The sequence below is a fragment of the Caretta caretta genome, chromosome 23, assembly GCF_965140235.1.
Source record: "Caretta caretta isolate rCarCar2 chromosome 23, rCarCar1.hap1, whole genome shotgun sequence".
Classification (NCBI taxonomy): domain Eukaryota; kingdom Metazoa; phylum Chordata; order Testudines; family Cheloniidae; genus Caretta; species Caretta caretta.
The window spans coordinates 14,983,284-15,001,222 of NC_134228.1; the positions used below are offsets into that span (position 1 = coordinate 14,983,284).

A 17,939-nucleotide genomic window follows, 5' to 3' on the forward strand; every position below is an offset into this window, starting at 1 on the left:
AGCTCCCAGGCTGCAGTGAGCCCTAGGGTCGCCATCTTGCCTGGTGCCGAGTCTCTCCCAAGGGATCATGGGAGTTTGTAGTGCGGCTCGCAGAACGCCATCTTGTCCGTCGCAAAGCCTCATAGAAGGTCTAGTCGCCACCTGGGAGTGACCAGCAAGGACTACAACTCCCAGCGGCCATTGCTGCCCGCAGCCACCTTTGCCCACCCTGCTTCCTAGCCCCAGGCCATGCTGGGAGTTGTAGTCCAATAACTTCCCCACCCCCAGCAGCCTACAGTTCACAGTAGCCTCCTTACCCCAGAGAGCTGAGGGGAAAAGGGTGGGGATTATATTACCCAGAATCCTCTCAGAGAACAGGGGGAGGGGCCTCATTGACATTACCCAGAATCCTCTCAGAGAACAGGGGGAGGGGCCTCTGACATTACCCAGAATCCTCTCTGGGAAAGCAGGCGGGGGGGGGGTTTCTCGATTTAGGCAGCAGGGCCTCGGGCTGGGCTCACAGCAGCATTGTTTGCGTCGACAGGGCGAGGCCGCTCCGCACCAGCTCAACACGGGGCCTGGCCGAGAAGCTGCAGGCCTGGGGCTGCGCTTCTGTGCTTCACAGCCCGCTACGTCCGCATTACAAGTGAGTCCTGCCAGTCACAGCTCAGGGGATTGATTGTTTTCCCCTGTGCTCAGCCTCACACTATCCCCCCCTCTTTTTTATCCCCCACAGGTCTATTCATGTTGGCCAGGGGGAGGTGGTTGGCGAAGGAAGTGGAGAATTTTTGCCTGTGTCTCCGCTCCCCCCCTTCCCAAACCCACACACTTCCACTTCCCCTAGGATAAACTGGAGATTTGTAACCACCAAAAAGAAACAAAATATTAAAAAACAAAAGTCCAAATGTATTTTAGGTTAACATAGTTTTCACCAAACATTTCACCTTTACAGAGTAAGAACGTGTAAAATGAAGGACAGACAGACTGCTGGGTTTCGGAAATGAAACAGCCCAGAATGCATCATTTTAACGACTATTAAATAAAACACCTTAAAGGGCTGTTAAGAATCACGCCCCGCGGAACAATGCCAGTGGCTTGGCTTATTTTGATGGCTTAATTAGGGACACAAATAATTCATGAGCAATGCTTCTGTGGATAAAACAAGCTTTTCAAATTGTAGCTACTGAAAGGCAGATCGGTGCTCCAGCTTTCACATGCGCTACCAAAGATCCCAGGTCAACGGTGCAGTGTCTAAATCATATTTTCATTCATCTAGCTGAATTCAAGGGGGGGGATTTGCCTCAAGAGAGCAAATGCAATCGCTACACAAATAATTAACTGAGAAAACGGAAGATCAAATGTCACTTTGAAGTCCCATAAGACGAGGGGTGGAAATAAAGCAACATTGGGAAATTGGAGGCTGGATTCAAACAGCACTAAAAAAAATGAGGTAGATAAAACCAAGAGCAAACATAAAAAGCACCAGGTTCAGCAGACTGTACCCCAAACCAGCCCGTTATTAAACTGATCCATTCGTTACAGTGGACGCTGACCCTGGCAGACTTCCACCTGAAAGAGGCACAGCAGGAAAATAAAATGTCTCTTTAAAAAAATAATAATAATAATAATAATAATTCACATTTGTTTATCACCTTCAAATTCTTCATGCTGGATAGAAAATAAAAATGCCACGTGGGACCCAGAAAGCTCCTTGTTACATTACAGCCAACGAAAAGATGAACCGTTCCATACAGACGGAACGCCGCTACTGACTCTTTGGGGGCTGGGGGTGCGGTTTGGTTTGTTATCAGATTTACAGCATCTATTTCTAGCGTGCTGCTCAGACACTTCATGATAGAGAGGATACATCTGGAGGGACTGCAGTCTTCGAAGGACTTGTAGTTTGCCCTAGGAAACAGACACAAGCGTCTGGTCCATACAGACAGTAGGTGTTTTCCCGGTCTAACTGCAGCCATTTCTGCTGTTGGGCCCTGATCTGGGACACCCTCCCCTTCTGCTGTTTAAAACCCTTCCTGAATCAAGGCTAGATTCCCAGTGTCACTAAGGGTCTGTCTGTGCATGGACTCTTCCCAATTAACTGTTCCTGTCCCTGATTACTCATACACTTCAACTTGTGCTTTGCTGGATCAGGGCCAGAGCGCTCCACAATTAGCAGGGTCAAAGCCAAAAGCATCCTCCAGACCTGCTTTTATACCACTCTCCCTGGGTGAGTTACAGACAGGGTACCAGCCCCGTCCCTCCTGTAGACACGGCTGTACCACTACAGCTTTCTCCTCGTCCTTCAAGGGAACAGCCAGACCAACAGGTGCACACGAAGGTGTGCTTTCACTCTACCTGCATAGCACTCGGATTTCTGTCCGGTTTTGGTGTCAGTTACAATCAGGTCCCAGAGCTAGTTCGGAGTCTTAGGCCTGGGTCTACAGAAAATCCCTCCTGCTGCAGCCTTGCAAGAGCAGACAAGCCCTTGATTTCCCCTCCCACCGGAAAACCAAAGGCTGTTTCGCAGATCTGTGCTTTGGGGAAAGGAAGAAAGCTAAGGCCAAGCACCTCCCATTTCCAAACACCCTCTCCTCCAAGTGGAAAACAAAACCAGACTTCGTAGCCTAAGTGCCTACACCGTTTGAGATTTGTTTTTAACGGAGTGAACACAACCAGCCAAAAAACAATTGAAAAGTCTTAAAAAAATCCAAAAAATCCCAGGGAGATGAGAAACGCTGTTCTCAGGTCTTCACAAACGCCGCTCGCTATCTGCGTGTGGGTTTGTTTTCTGCACGTGTTCGCTATAAAAAAGTTAAACCCACTGGTGTCAAGTCACCCTCGGACATGCAGCCCTTCCCAGTAAAAATCTGACAAAAACCTTAGGAGACAGCAGTTATAAGGCAATGCAAGTGGCTGCAGGCAGACAAAGCAGGGGGGGTGGGGGGGGCATGGAATGGGGCCGGGTTTGCACCTCTACCTGGGTCCATTCCTAATGCTGTTCTAAGCGGAGCTTTCAGGGTGGAGCAGAAGCATTTGGCACATCTGAAAAGTTCCTATCTGACAAAGGGCCCAGCCTTGCAAGATCCAACAGACTTGAAAGCCACCTGGCAAAGAAATGTCTGTTTGAAACTCAGGATGCAGAAAAGGCCACGTGACAGAAACGCCAAGGGGAGATGGGATGAGTTTTGGCAAGTGATATTAAGTCCCTGTTCCTACCACAAATCTAACCCAACCCCATGTGCTAAAATCCTTGCAAAGACAATAAGGAATTGAAGCCAAGTTGGGTACCGGTGTTGGAGTCAGTGGGTCCATCAGGTGAGACGGAGAAAGAGGATTTGCTGCACTTCACGTAAACCAAACTTCAGCTAAAAAAATCTCCATTAGCCTCAATTAGTCTCTTTCTCTGAAAGCACTCTCTCCAAGCATAGCCACTGCAGGGCTGCAATCAGGGGACATGTGCTAGTCTACAACCCAGGCCTCGGAGGCAGGTTGCAAAGGGAAAGAATATTAAAAAGAAACAAACCCAACTGAAAGTGAGCCGTTTCGAATGCGCTCCAGATCATAACGCGAAGTCGACCCCCATGTTCAGGTTGCTGTGCTTAAGATTTCAGAGCCCAAAAGGGGTCAAATATGAGCTATGAGATCAAAGCCAGGATGACGCAGGATGAAATTTTCAGAAGTGCCATTTTCAAAAGAGACGTAGGAGCTGATTTTCAAAGGTATTTAGGAGTGTAAAGATGCAAACAGGTGCCTACCAGCATAGTCACAAAGCACTAAGCAGGTTAGGTGGATAAATTTGATTGAAATCAATGAGTTAAGCCGCTAAACTGCTTCTTCCTTTGAAAATCAGGAAAAGTCCCTTTCAAAAATGGACTTGAGGCAATATTTTCAAATGCGCCTAAGATAGAAAAACATTGGAAGCCAGTGCTTCTGAAAGGCAGGCTTTTCAAAACGAGGGCAGCTGCAAAAGCACAGGGTTTAGCAGGGCTAAAGTAAGACCCCAATTCACTGCGTTTGCTCCCAAATTCTCTACAGCACAGAGGTGCACACAGCCCTGTTGCCCTGTCTAATTTTGCACCTCCAAATCTGTGTCCCAGATGGGGTGACTGAGATTGGAAGAGATTTAAAATAGCCCCCTCCCAGCAACTCCCCCCCACTCTGAGACTCGTGTCTGCTGCAAAAATAACAAAACCAGAACTCATTTCAACAGGAAACACCCAACTACCCCAGCATCTCTCAGCTGCTCAAATCAAAGAAGTGTGCGTATGAGGAACGAGGAAATAGCTGCTGGCTTTGCACGGAGCTGCCCTGAGTGGCTCAAGGATATTCCTGACACAGCAACAGGATTGGTGAGATCAAGGAAACCCTTTTTTCAGTCCCCAATCCTCCTGGCTCAGGGTTGGAAGGAGGGTCTTTAGAACTCAGCAGAAGCTAGCTGCACTGATCAAAACATTTTTTCTTTCTAAACTTCCCAGCCGCAGCTCAAACCGACGTGAGTTCTAGGAGCACATTTTCCATCACCTAACTTAAAAACCAAATCAGAAATTCCTCCCCACCATCACGTCTGCCATTTAAAAGATGCAGGCGGACAGCTTCTCCGCCAGAGAGGGGTGAAATGGAGGTTTCTTTCTGAAGCGATCACGTCTCAGGAGCATGAGACGCGGGAGCCAAGTTTACCAAAGCTGGTTAAAAAAATCAAATCAAATCAAGTATTCCGGGAGGATAGGAACCGTGCCACAAGTCACTGTTAGCTGAGCCAAATCGCCTCCACTGGCAGACTGGGCGTCAGCCACACCAGAATCCACACGGTTTGCAGGCCACGATGGGGGAGTACGACAACACCCTGTTTGCCTCCAGCTCCCTGCTCTGGCTTCATTTGGGACCAGGCGGGATGGTAGCTGGGTTAGGGACCGGGGAGGCCGGGAATCCCAGCATGCTGCCCCCAGGCTGGAAGGGTCCGATGGGCGGGGAGGGGACGACCACCGACTGCTGAGCCATCCCCGAAACACCCACCCACTGCATTGGGTAAGCCGCCCCTGCCATGGCGTTGTACTGGCAGACGTGGGGCATGCCGTAGGGCGGCAGGACGCTGGGGAAAGCCGGGAGGGCCAGTCCGGGGGGCAAGGAGGCCGGCACAGTCCCGCGGATCTGGGAGAGGGAGGAAATCCAGGTGGATGTATAGCCCACTGACGAGGACGTGTTCTAAAAAGAGGAAGGGGAGAGAGAGAGCAGTCAGATGGATCAGAAAATTCTGAGCCCATTCCCCTCGCAGCGCCAGGGAGAGAACCTAGGAGTCCTGGCTCCCAGCCTCCCCTGCTCTAAGAACTAGATCCCCCTCGCCTCCCTGCACCGGGGACAGGACCCAGGTGTCCTGGCCCCCAGCCGTCCCCTCTCACCTCGCAGGCTTTGCTCCAGCTGTCCCCCTCCAGCCGGTGCTGGTTCTGTTTGATCTGGTTCAGGCTGGGTTTCATGAGGGCGTTCCCGACCGCCTCCTTAGTCCAGTCATCCACCAGCTTGTGCAAGTCGTCGGTGAACATCCCCTTCTTGCTGGCCGGGGACTGCTGGCAGGAGGCAGTCCCACTGACAGCACATAGCTGCTCTGTCGGGGAGAGGGGCAGAGAAGGGGTTAGGCAGGGCGAGGGTGGCCATGGCCCTCCTCACATGGGCAGCGACACCCACAGCTAGCCGACGTTCCCCGTTCCCAGGGGGAGGAATTAGCCAAGTAAACGCCAGCCAAGTTCTTGGCCCTCACGGCTCCTTGGAGACGGGGCCAGCCCGTCTTACAGGGTGGGCAAGTGAGGCAGAGAGGGGGAGGGAAGGAAAAGATTTGGTATCCACCCGTCCGTCCATCCCCATCCAAACTCCTCTGGTCCATCCATCCCCAACTGCATTCCTCCAGCTAACCATCCGTGCATCCCCAGCCACGTCCCTCTGTCCATCCATCCCCACACACCCCTCTCTCCTTCTTCTTCCCCATCCCTCCCTACATATGTCCTTTCATTCATCCATCCATCCCCGTGCACCCCTTCCATCCCCCCCACACCCATGCACTCCCCAAATGCATCCATCCCACACATACCCTTCCATCCCCCCACACACCCATCCATCTCGCCATCCATCCCCTCCCCGCCCCTGCACACCCATCCAGCCATCCAAGAATTTGATCCTGACACCCATCACCGTAATATCTGGGCACCTTGCACGTGAAATCAAGGGCAGTAGCGAGGTCCCTAGTGCTTAGATGGGAAGCTCTGCGGGGGCAGGAACTGTCTTTCTGTTCTGGGTTTGTACAGTGCCTGGCGCGTTGGGGTGGTGGGCCATGGCTGGGGCTCCTAGGAGGTTCCGTAATACACCTAATACACACTGTACAATGCCCGGCTCAGGTGATCAATCCCCTGTCATGGCAGGGTCCCGGGGCGTCGGAGGCACCGGGGTCTCTCTTGCTCAAACAGCGATTCAGCCCCATTTTACATTAATGCCTCTGGGCTCACTGCCAGGTGGAACTCGCTGGGCTGGGCAGGGGCCGGAGCGCACCATCCAACGTGCCCGCCTGGGCTTGCGTGCTAGAAGACTATGGGTCTGTGCACCGAGACTGGTGGGGGGCAGCAGAGCAGATAAGTACAGGGTGGAGGGCCCAGACACTGGGGCAATGGGGCCGGAAGCACCCCCAAGCCCGAACCAATGGGGCTCTGAGAAGTATAGAAAGACAGAACCAGCTGTGGCCAGAGAATTAGATTACGCAGACCCAAGAGGGGCCAGAGGAGTAAATCAGACAGACACAGACAAACCAAACCACCAGCTAGAGGAAATTTCCCCCTGGGTCAGGCTATCCCAGAGCAGCCTAGCGGGGTCTCTTCGTAAGGGCTCCTAGCTCACACAAAGTGCTTTCCATCTGTAGGTCTCAACGTGCTCTACACAGGGGTGCTAGTATCTTCACCCTGGTTTCACAGATGGGGAAACCGAGGCACAGGCCAGGGCCAAGCGACTCATCTGAGCAGCCAGGAACAGAACCCAGGTCTCCCAAGTCCTAATCTGGTGCTTTAATCCTTAGCCCGGGCTGCCTCCACCCTGGGCTGTCTGCAGGGGAACTGGCTAAGTGCCTCCCCTCCCCCGGGGCGCAGAGGTACCTGGGCTGGGCTCCCCCGGGGCACAGCTCTGATGCAGCAGGCGGGCCTGGATGCTCAGCTGATAGTCAATCATGGAGGCGGCGGTGGTCGTGCAGCAGCACTCTGTGCGTACGGGAGGGAGGGAGTTAAAAATCACGACGTAACCCACTCGCTTTCCAACCCGTCAGCTCCCACGAGCCACCAACCCTGGGCTACAACCTAATCTGGGGGGGTCAATCGCACCCCACCCCCACTCCATCCAAAGTCAGTAGCCCCCTCAGGGCAGCTGGCCCTGCTGTGGTGACCATGGGCAAGTCACGACCTTTCTGTCCCTCAGTTTATCCAGCTGTAAAATGGGGATATATATATACCAGCTTCCTCTGTGAAGGCTGGCAGATTACATAAGGTGTACATCATTAAGGATGAGCGTCGTTAACCACTGGAACAATTCCCCATGGGGCATGGCAGATTCCCCATCGCTGGGCACTTTTCAGTCAAGGTGGGCCGTTTTCCTAAGAGGTCAGCCCCAGGAATTACTTTGGGGACACGCTCTGGCCTGTGTCAGACTAGATCAGTGGTTCTCAACCAGGGCTACACATACCCCTGGGGGTACTCAGAGGGCTTCCAGGGGGTCAATCAACTCATCTAGAGATTTGCCTAGTTTTACAACAGGCTCCATAAAAAGCACCAGCGAAATCAGTGCCCACTAACATGTCACACAGACAACGCCTGGTTCACACTGCTCTGCCAGTGCAATAGTTCTAGCCCAAGGGGTTTATTTTACAGCGATCTGGTACAGATGTGAACATCAGCCATTTGTCAATACCACTATGCCTGGGACGCTTGTCTAGTTCTAGGTCTGATTTTGTAAGCAAGTCGATTTTAAGCGAGGTGAAACTTGAGGGGACGCAAGACAAATCAACCTCCTGAGCGGGGTCCGGCAGTCTGGAATGGTTGAGAGCCCCTGGACTGATGATCGCAATGGTCCTTCTGCTCTGAAATCTAAGCACCTCGCTCGGAGCCAGGGGCCATTGTTCATAGGTTTGGCTAGCTTCAACTTCCAGCCCTGGCATGGCGGGAGACGTTCGCCTGCCACACCGAAGAGCCTGTTAGCAAATATTTGTTCCCCGTGCAGGTACATCTAGGCGGGGATCGAGCCAGAGCGACCGAGCTCCTTGCTAAAGCCCGGTTTCCAACCCTCGGATCATCCCCATGGCTCGTCTCTGGCCTCTCCACCTCAAGCTCCCCTGTGCAATGCCAGTTCCCTTTGATCCCCATCCCGGAAGGCCAGAAGGGACCAGGGCGGCCCCACGTTGGCCAGGGCTCATTTCCTGGCTTACCTGTGGCGACGATACAGTTCTCGGCGTGCGTCAGGACCTGAGGCCGGCTGCGCAATTTGCTTCTGAAGGAGCGAGGCCGGCGGGGGGAGGCGGGCTGCAGGGACAGCTCCGACAGCTCAGGCTTGCTGTCTTTGAGGGCGTGCAGGCGTTTGTACAGCTCCTGCAGCTCCCGGCTCTGCTGGGCCTGGAGCGTCACCACCTCCTGGACGTGTCTGCGGGGCAGGAAAAGCCGTCAGCACGGCGTCCCCAAACCAGCAGGAACTGGCTTTGGACAAGTGAGCTACTCAGCTGCTCCGTGAGGGGGGCCTGGGTTCCCTCCCCAGCTCTGGGAGGGGAGTGGGGTCTAGTGGTTAGAGCAGGGTGGGGCTGGGAGCCAGGACTCCTGGGTTCTTTTCTTGGCGCTGCCACTTCCCCGACCTATGCCTCTGTTTCCCCTTGTCTGTCTAGCATATTTAAACTGTGAGCTCCTGACCCACTCTCTGGGTGTTGCGCACGCCCGGCCCAACGGGGCTCCGACCCTGACCTCTAGGCATAAGAGGAAAAACAACAAATGGTCCTAACAATTCGCTCCAGGCTGGCTCTGAAAGGACAAAGCAGGACTGGACTGAGGCAAGCCTGAGTCTGCACAGAGCCTGCGCTGATTGCTCGGAGAGATGTGAAGTGACCCTGTCTGAATCTGCAGAGCACCTGAGCCAGCAGCTGCCCTGTACCTCTCCAGCCCAAGCCTCACTGCTTGGGGGGCCTGGCGAACCCCACCCCAGCCAGGGGCTGGACGTGTAGGAGGAGAAGCCCTGGGGGAGGAGATCCCTGGTCCTTGTGCAGGATTGGGGGGAAGAGAGTTGGAGGTCACAGTCGGGCTTCCCAGGCCCCCTTACTTCTCCCGCAGCCGCTGCAGCTCCACCTTCAGGTCCTCATCCTCGAGCTCAGACTCGTCATCGCTGCTCATGGGCGAGGAGGCCGAGTGGAAGAGGGAACTACGGCGCATGGCCCCATGGCCGGCACGGTCCTCGGCCAGCGGGGGGCAGTGGTCCCTGCCAGACCCCAGGGTCTCTCCCGATTCCTCGGGGCCCAGCTCACTATCGGAGCTGGGCTGCCTCAGGACAGGCCCCTCGGCCCACGGCTCTGTGCTGCTCCCTGTGGCCGACAGCTCCTCCGGCTCCTGCTCTGGGGTGAGGGAAGAGGCATCGGTCTCGCAGGCCGGGCCAGCCCACAGGAGCGACTCTCCCGGCGGGGGGGTGCCTGGATCGTCCGTCTGAGGCTCCTCCGGCCCGGCAGCATCAGGTCCGGCGTCTGCAGTGCAGGGAGCTGGCTGCTGCGGCACGGAGGTGACCTGGGACAATCAGGGATGGACAGGGTTAGCTGGGAAGGGCAGGGCCCCGCCCTGAAGAGATCATGCCTAGGGGTGATGGGAGGGGCTGGGAGCCAGGACTCCAGGGTTCTCTCCCCGGCTCTGGGAGGGGAGTGGGGTCTGGTGAATTAGCGCGGGGGGGCTGGGAGCCTGGACTCCTGGGTTCTCTCCCTGCCTCTGAGAAGGGAGCAGGGTGTGGCTAGTAAGAGCAGGGGGACTGGGAGCCAAGACTCCTGGGTTCTCTCCTCGGCTCTGGGAGGGGAGCAGGGTCTGGTGGATTAGAGCCAGGAGCATGGGGAGGGAGCCAGGCCGTGGCTGGCAAGACCCACCTGGAAGCGACCTCGCTGATAGGACACCGAAGCCGATCTCCACCTCCCACTGGCTTCGTTCGCCCCAGCCTGCTCGGCAGGCCCCTCCGTCCTCGTCTCCTCTGCCTCTGCTGCCAAGGGGCGCCACAGCGGGAAGAAAAGAAGAGCAGAAACAAGGGAGGGCATCGCGGGTTGGAACCGCACCACAGGGGCCGCACCTCCCAAGAGTGATGCCACGTCCAACGCTCCGCCCCCGGTGCTAGCCGGTTTTTCCCAGCCCTCCACCCTCCCCGAGACTTACGCTTCTAGGTGGAATGGAAAACAATGCGGGGAAGCGGGGGGAGCCCGAGAAAAGGAAAGTGGCGATGGCTGTGCGGGGTGAAATGACGGGCGCGGAGGGGAGGCGGCGTGGGCGGGGAAAGAAATCATAAGGGATGCTTTACCTATGGTAGATCCCTGTCTCTAAGCACACTACCTTGGCGGACTTTGGATCTCTTGAAAAAGCTGGTGGATTGCCGGAGCCTGAACGCCCAGCTTTTTAATTTGCGAGTCCAGGATTTCTTGCTAATAGGGTTTTTGAGACTAGGGCAAGTAAAGCTTAGGCCAAAATATCCACCTCCTGTCTGCAGATGAACGGCTCCGATGCTGGCTACTGCAGCGGGGCAGGCCTCGGGGTTCGGCGGGGAGGAAGGCTCCGGGGACAGCTCCTGAAGGAGACACAGGGGAGGGAAAGAGAAAGAGCTGCAGCACCTGAGTGGGACGGGGCAGCCGCAGATTCGCAAGGCAAAGGGGACCCCAGCGCCCCCCACATCAGACTTCCCTGAATTAACTGCTGGGTGCCCTGGAGATCTCCCAGAGGAGGGTGAAGGGGGCTCGGGAACCATCCTGTCCCAACCCAACTTTCAGACCCCCTCGCAGCTCCACCACATGTATCTAAAGGACTTTCCAACAGGCCGGTGCATTGGGGGCCTGATCTCAGCCAGGGGAGGGGTCTGTGCAGCACCCGGCACAAGGGGGCCCCCGATCTCGGCCGGGGGGGTCAGAACATCTTGGCCCCAACCCCCCAACGCCAGCATTGTGTCCTGGGTACCGTAACTAGACCCATACCCGCCGTCCCCCCACGCCCTCCATACTCACTTGCAGACAGAGTTCGCTGGGCGCGACCGTAATGATATCGGGGTCCTGTCTCAGCGCTGGCGAGCCAGCAGGCTGGCTGGCAGCCTCGGCGGGGGGCAGCGGAGACCCCTCGAAGGCGTCAGTCCCCTGGGACTCTGCCGGGGAGGGGACGGCGGCTGGCGCTTCCGGCCCAGCACAGGACAGCGTATCCTCGGCCGAGGAGAGTGGGGACTCCGTGCTCTGCGTGTCCTTCTGGCTATCGGAGTAGCTGTGCTCTGGGTAGAGCAGCGTCCTTAGCTTCTCATCCAGGGTTTTGATTCGGTTGTCGACAAAATCCATCTTGGGTGGCCCCTCGCCGTCAGATTCTGGCACCGAGGGGGGCAGAGGGGCCGGTTCTGAGCCAGGCGTCTGCACCTGCCCGGTGCTGGAGCTCAGAGAGGCGTCTCCTTCTTGCGGAGGCTGCTGGGACTGGCACTCAGACGCCGGGACCTCGGCCAGGAGGGGCGGCTCACCAGCGTGGGCCACTGCCAAGCCGACCGGGCGGTCGCCAGGCTGTGGGGCAGGGGGCTCTCCAGTCTCCGGCCCAGCCCAGTTGTCGTTGGCAGACAGAGGCACGAGTGTCTCCGCGTCTCCTTCCGCCAGCCGCTCAGGTTTCGAGCCGGGGCACTCTGGTGCCGTGCTGTCCTTTGGGCTGGCATTGGGACCCTGGCTCTCGGCAGCCAGCAGCCCCCCCTGCGGGTATGTCTCCTTAGCATTCTCCTTGTCCGGACCTGTAACAACCGCAGGGGGAAACGTTACACCCCGACCAAGACACTGAACAGGGACCTCAGCCCCTAGCAGGTACGTGTGTCTGACATCATCAGTAAAGACAGCTGTGGGGGTCTCCCCAAACTAAGGGCCTAAGAAGGAGCGGCTGGAAGGTGAAGGGAGCTGCTGGAAATATCTGTGGACCCCCTGCCGCTGAAGGATCTTCACAGAGACCCGATTCTCAGCGGACTCAAGCTGTATGACTATCAGTCACACTAACAGCAGTTCACACCTCTCTGAGCAATTGGCTCAGGCTCTCTGTAGACTCAGGCAAGATCACCGAGTCAGGTCACACTCAGGGCAATTCCCCCTTCTCAGAGCAACTGAGACCCATTCCTTCCCAACCCTAAATCTGGCTATCAGTTTGACCATGAGCAGGGGAGAAAGACCCACCAGCCAGGCATCCAGACGGAGGATTCTCTGGACTTTCTCAGAGCATTAGCCCACCCTGTCCAGTGCCCTGTCTTACCCCAGCTTAGACCAGGATCCAAACCTGGGCCCTTCACATGAGCCCTACTGCGTGGGCTACAAAGGCTTATGCCAAAGCTAAGAGAAAGCCTCTGGCTGGTTTTGACTCAGGCCTTCACTGTAAATTGTTCGTTTCCTTCTGCTCTCTGACCTCCCGTCACCCACAGTGGAAGTCTCTGCTCACCGGTAACACCCGGCATCTGGCCCTCTCTGTTCCTTATTGTCTGATTGATGCAGAATCGCCAGCGGCCAACTGGAGAGGACTGAGGAGCGCACTCGTCTGGGGAAAGATGAAAGGGGAAGCGTCACTCGAACCTACCAGCAGGTAAGTCACTAGTGGAAGTCTAGTGCATTTCTGTCCTAGTTAATCGGCCAGCCAACGCACGCCCCCGACCTCCCCACTCTGTGGGTCTGGTTTGCCTGCCTTCGAAATATCAGACGCGGGGATCATGCACGGCGAATGGGACACTGAGGCTAAGCTAACTGCTTTGCTTGGCATGAGCATCACTTGCTGAATTCGCCCTGACGGACTGGTTTAAATAACACATGCGGTTGCTGTGTAGGACAACGGTGCTGTTTTGTACCGTGCTGAAGGACAGACTTAAAAGGAAGTGAATTAAAACAATGAAATACACGACAACATCCCTGTAGCGTGAAAAACAAGGATCTCTCTACATTAATGGAGTCACAGATTCATACATTCGGAGGCCGGAGGGGAGCGGTGTGATCATTCCACCTGGCCCCCTGTAGAGCACAGGCCGGAGAACGGCCCCAGAAAAATTCCTAGGGCAAATGTTTCAGGAAAACATCCCATCTTGATTTAAACAGAGTCAGTGATGGAGAATCCGCCGTGACCCTCCAGGAAATGGTTGCAGTGGTTAGCGACTCTCACTGTTAAAACTTCATGCCTCATTTCCTGTCTGATTGCGTCTGGCTTCAACCTCTACCCATTGGATGGTGTTAGACCTTTCTCTGCTCGACTGAAGAGCCCGTTATTAACTATCTGTTCCCGACGTAGATATTTACAGACTGGGATCAAGTCACCCCTTCACCTTCTCTTTGGTAAGCGAAATAAATTGAGCTCCTTGAGTTAACCCCAGAATCCCCAAGGTCATTATGTGCCCCAGAGAGAAACAGAGAAACATGAAAACTGGCCTCGCTATTATGAACCTCACACCAGAACACCACAGATTGATCTTGCAATCGCTAGCAAGGTCTGGGAATCGGTGACAGCATGGCCCCCTCTCAAAAAATTTTGGGAGAAGGGTGGGGAAAGCAGAGGGTCAATAAGATTCATTTCAACAAGAACCCAGTGAGGTCTCCCTTATTTCCAGCTCTCTGGGGCTCAAAGACAAGCCAACACCCCCGTGTTTCAAGGTTCTTGAAAGGTACTTACTTCCAGTCTGAGTGGAGGCAGGATTTATCTGAACTTGCTCGGACGATCCTGTCTGAATTAAAAACCGACAGGTCAATAAACAATGAAGCTTTTGAGGTGCCCACGTAGCCAAAAAGACATGCCCACGATAAAGCACTGTTCTTACTTGGCTGCTGTTGGACTCGGAGGGAACGGAATCGTTGCCAGACGCTCGCTCTTCCACCGGCAGGCTTCGGAGGATCTCCTGAGCTTGGCACACAATGGCTCTCAGCTCCTCCACAAACCTCTCCTTCTCACTCTCCAGCACAAAGTTATCTTCTACCTGATCGGGGGGGACCAACAACCAACAGTTCAATCAGCATTTCCCAAAGCGTGGGACTCGACAGCCAGGGGATTGGACAAGTACCTGAATTGTTCAGCAGATTTTCAGCTTTCACTTATTACAAAAGGCAGTCTCCCTAGCTCGCACTGCTGCAAAGGAATCTTCAGTAATGTGCCCAGAGTCTGCCTGACACAACAATGCTTGCCTGTGTCTGCAGAGAGCCTGAGCCAATTGCTCAGAGAGGTGGGAACTGACCAATTTCGCTGCTGGTCCAAGCATATTAGGAAAGAGAGGAACAGCTCATATTGGGAGCAATGCTGGCTGACAGCGGTTTGAAAAAGTGCTGGCTCACCAAAAAAGAGAACAGCCCTGAAGTGGCAGGTGAGGAATCGTGCAAATTTGTAGGTTTGACTCCCAACTCTCAGAACTCCAGGGACCCACAACGCACAGCAAGAAAAGTCCCAGAATGCACAGAGCCCAACAGTGAGGCAAAGCACCAAGGGAGACTGTCTAGAATCCAGAGTCCAACGACTACCCCCACACACACCCCAATTTTGTAAATCTAGCCCTTTAACGCCCCCAACTGATGTTGTCGATTCGCTGACATTTTTCGTAATCTTCAGATTCAGCCTGACCCGCTTTTTTTGGAACGGACCAAAACAATCAGCAAGATGTAGCAAAACCAAGCCCTATATGGCTTATCAAAGGCTAAGGTGGCTCTGGGAACTAGCCCTAGGGTGTGGCCCTCATCACCCTCTCCCAAGATCACATACTGTCCACCTTGGAAGATCAGCCCAGGTATGACACAGAGCCCAGGTGAGAACCTCAAAGCTCACGGGCACGGCGACACAATGCACTAGACCAATCTCCCACCGCAGCGCAGCATCTGAGCTGCCCAGGATGGTGGGAAGACGTTCAAAAAGGAAGTCCAAAGGGTACGGCTGTCTGCGTGGAAGGAAAATTCGTTGTTTCCCTGGCTGGAAGGGACCATTGCGACTATCCAGTCTGACCTCCTGCACAGCACAGGCTCAAGAACTGCCCCGAGATCATTCCTGCTTGAACCAGACCAGATCTTTAAGGCAAACATCCCATCTTGACTGGAAGATTGTCAGGGATGGCGAATCCGCCACAGCCGGTGGTCAGTTGTTTCAATGGTTAATTTCTCGCACTGTTATTTCCAGTCTGAATGTGTCTAGCTGCAGCCTCCTGCCATTGGACTGTCTCAGAGCTTTCTCTGCTATTAAATATTTGTTCCCCAGGTGGAGCCATATAGACCGGGATCAAGTCACCTCTTCACCTTCTCTAAAGCTAAACAAATGGAGCAGCTGGAGTCTCTCACTCTAAGGCAGGTTTTCTAACCCCTGGATCCTTCTCATGGCTCATCTCTGACCCCCGCCCCCTCCCCGATTATCCACATTCTCCTTGAAGTGTGGGTGTGACACTCCACATTCTTTATAGAAATATGCTTGTAATATGAATCAGGCATAACTAAGATGTATTTTATGCAGGATGACTCATGTAAGGTATCATTGGAAAGGTTTGTCTGATTATCTGATTTGAAGGTGATTATCCAATTTGTATGCCTGTATCATTTCTGTATCTAAGGTTAGGGTGTGTGTACTTGGGAGACATCCACCAGACAACCGGCCTAGATGGGCCATTAGGAAGAAACAATAAGACTTTGAAGATACTAATCTCTGTTGCTGTGACAGTCCTAGGTCATGTGGTCCTGTCACCTGGTACTAAACACCATCTTAAACTTCTAGTGATTTTCCACTAAAAGGAGGGGGAGGTCACACCTCGGAAACAAAAGGTACCCGCCTGGTGCAAAATTCTATCGAAGGCTGGGAGGTAAAGCCATCGGCACTCTCCCCTCACTGCCTTCCTGCCCAGAGGAATGATTGTGGAAAGTACCTGAAGAGAAAAAGGAACTAAGCTGAAGGAAAGGCAGGGGCTGAGTCCAGACTAAGACAGGAGTCTAGTCTGTAAAGGGAAATAACTGGAACTCTGAGCTACAGAAACGCTGCATCCTGCCTAAATCAACATTTAGGGTAGGGAATTGCATTTTGTAACCTGTTTCTTTGGAATAACATAGCTTGCATGTTTTGTTTTATTTACTCAGTAATCTGCTTTGTTCTGTTTGCTATACCAGTAGTTAATAAATTTATTTCTTGTTTATTTCAAAACCCAGTTTGTGCAATTCATATGGGGGGGGGGAGAAGCTGTGCATATCTCTCTCCACATTGAGGGAGAGGGCGAATTTTTATGAGCTAGTGCTGTCCAGCTCTTTCTATACAGTGCAAGACAATATTATCTTGGGGGTACACTCCAGAGGGGAGGTGCACTTAAGTGCAGGGCAATTTCCTAACTGATTCTTCCCAAGTAGAGCTGATTTCAGTGTCTGTGTCTTTCTGCAGCTGGGCGTGTCCCAACCTGTGTGTGTGCACTAGAGGAGGCTTGAGGGCCTGGCACAGCAGGACAGGGTGAGGGAGCCCAGGCTAGTGGAAAGGTCGGGCTCAGTGAAACCCCAATATATCAGGTGGCATCCCAGAAGGGGGGTCCAACCTGTCACAGTGGGCACAAGAACTGGATGCAGTATTCCAGCATTGGTTGCACCAGGGCCAAATCCAGGGGTGAAAGAACCTCTCTGCTCCTATTCAAGATTCCTCTGTTTATGCCGCCCAGGACTGCATTATCCCTTTTGACCCTGGCGTCACCCTAGCAGCTTGTGTTCAGCTGATTCTCCCCCACGAGCTCCAAATCTTTTCCAGAGTCGCTGCTCCCCAGGAGAGGGTTCAAGCAAGCAGGGCGGCAGCTGGGGAAACTCACCATGTAATCAGCAATATCCTCGGGCGCATCTCCATCAGCATCAAACTTGAAGGTGACCATCTTGTTGTTGTGGGTCTCCAGCTGGCACTCGACCATATTATCCCCAGCCGCAGACACCTAGGGACGTAAGCAGAACACCAGCATTTTGCAAGGGGACCCGATTCCAGGGGGGGAATCTCAGGGAGCAAGGGGAGGAACATTCTGCTTTTAAGACCGACTTCGGGACTCTGATCTACCTGGAGGCCTTCATCCCCTCCCCTGAGCCAAAGCAAGCCCCTAGTAGATTTCAGCGGCTGTGGATCAGGCCCCAAGACAGCCACATGAAAGTCCAAGAGGGCTGATTCCAAGGGCGGACATGGAAGAGAGAGAGCAAGCCTGATGGGGCTTTGAAGGACGGGCTCATGTGACGTTCAGGCCCTGCCAAGGTGGGGTAAAGCAACACAATACGGCTTTAACTCCACTGCCAGGCTCCTGAGCGTGGGCACCATCACATCAGCATAAAGGCGCTCTGGCCAGTCCCAGTGAGAGCAGCATCAATCAGACGGACCCGTTTCAGGCCTCGGGAGACTACACTGTTGTGAGGACGAGAACGGCCAAGGCCCGAACGACGGCAGGGAATTGATAAGGTGAGCTGTGACTGGGTGATCTCAGGAAGGTGAGCCAGCCCGCCTGCCCCCTTGCAGAGGAAAGTGACCTCCCAGCTCCCAAATCACCCCCCACTCCCCAAAAAAACCTTAGCCATAGCAAACTCAGGACAAAACCTGGGGAGTTAAAAATTCAAAAGCACCGAAGTGACTTAGGAACCTGCTTTCAAAAGACAGATTCACACATCCCAAGGCCAGAGGGGAGCGTTGTGATCATCTGGTCCGACCCCCTGGATAACACAGGCCCGGGCTGAACTGGAGCAGAGCCTTAGGAAAACAGTCCATTTCGAATTATAC

At 54.2% G+C, this 17,939-nt stretch overlaps 1 protein-coding gene across 17 annotated transcripts in view; it reads right to left on the reverse strand.

Moving 5' to 3' along the window:
* Positions 1-864: 864 nt before the first annotated feature.
* WNK3 (WNK lysine deficient protein kinase 3) overlaps positions 865-17,939 on the reverse strand; it is a 58,229-nt gene continuing 41,154 nt past the window's right edge. For 14 of the 17 annotated variants that reach the window (XM_048833011.2, XM_048833006.2, XM_048833003.2 and 11 more), the window contains 12 exons: positions 16,999-17,115; positions 14,014-14,169; positions 13,869-13,920; positions 12,657-12,752; positions 11,219-11,967; positions 10,557-10,788; positions 10,103-10,212; positions 9,301-9,755; positions 8,426-8,637; positions 7,107-7,208; positions 5,376-5,578; positions 865-5,181 (listed from right to left, as the gene is read on the reverse strand). In XM_048833011.2, the coding sequence (XP_048688968.2) occupies positions 4,852-5,181; positions 5,376-5,578; positions 7,107-7,208; positions 8,426-8,637; positions 9,301-9,755; positions 10,103-10,212; positions 10,557-10,788; positions 11,219-11,967; positions 12,657-12,752; positions 13,869-13,920; positions 14,014-14,169; positions 16,999-17,115 (2,814 nt within the window). In that variant the 3' untranslated portion in view covers positions 865-4,851. The remainder of the gene's footprint in view (positions 5,182-5,375; positions 5,579-7,106; positions 7,209-8,425; positions 8,638-9,300; positions 9,756-10,102; positions 10,213-10,556; positions 10,789-11,218; positions 11,968-12,656; positions 12,753-13,868; positions 13,921-14,013; positions 14,170-16,998; positions 17,116-17,939) is intronic. The other 3 variants (XM_075122569.1, XM_075122568.1, XM_075122566.1) reach the window with 3 other exon arrangements.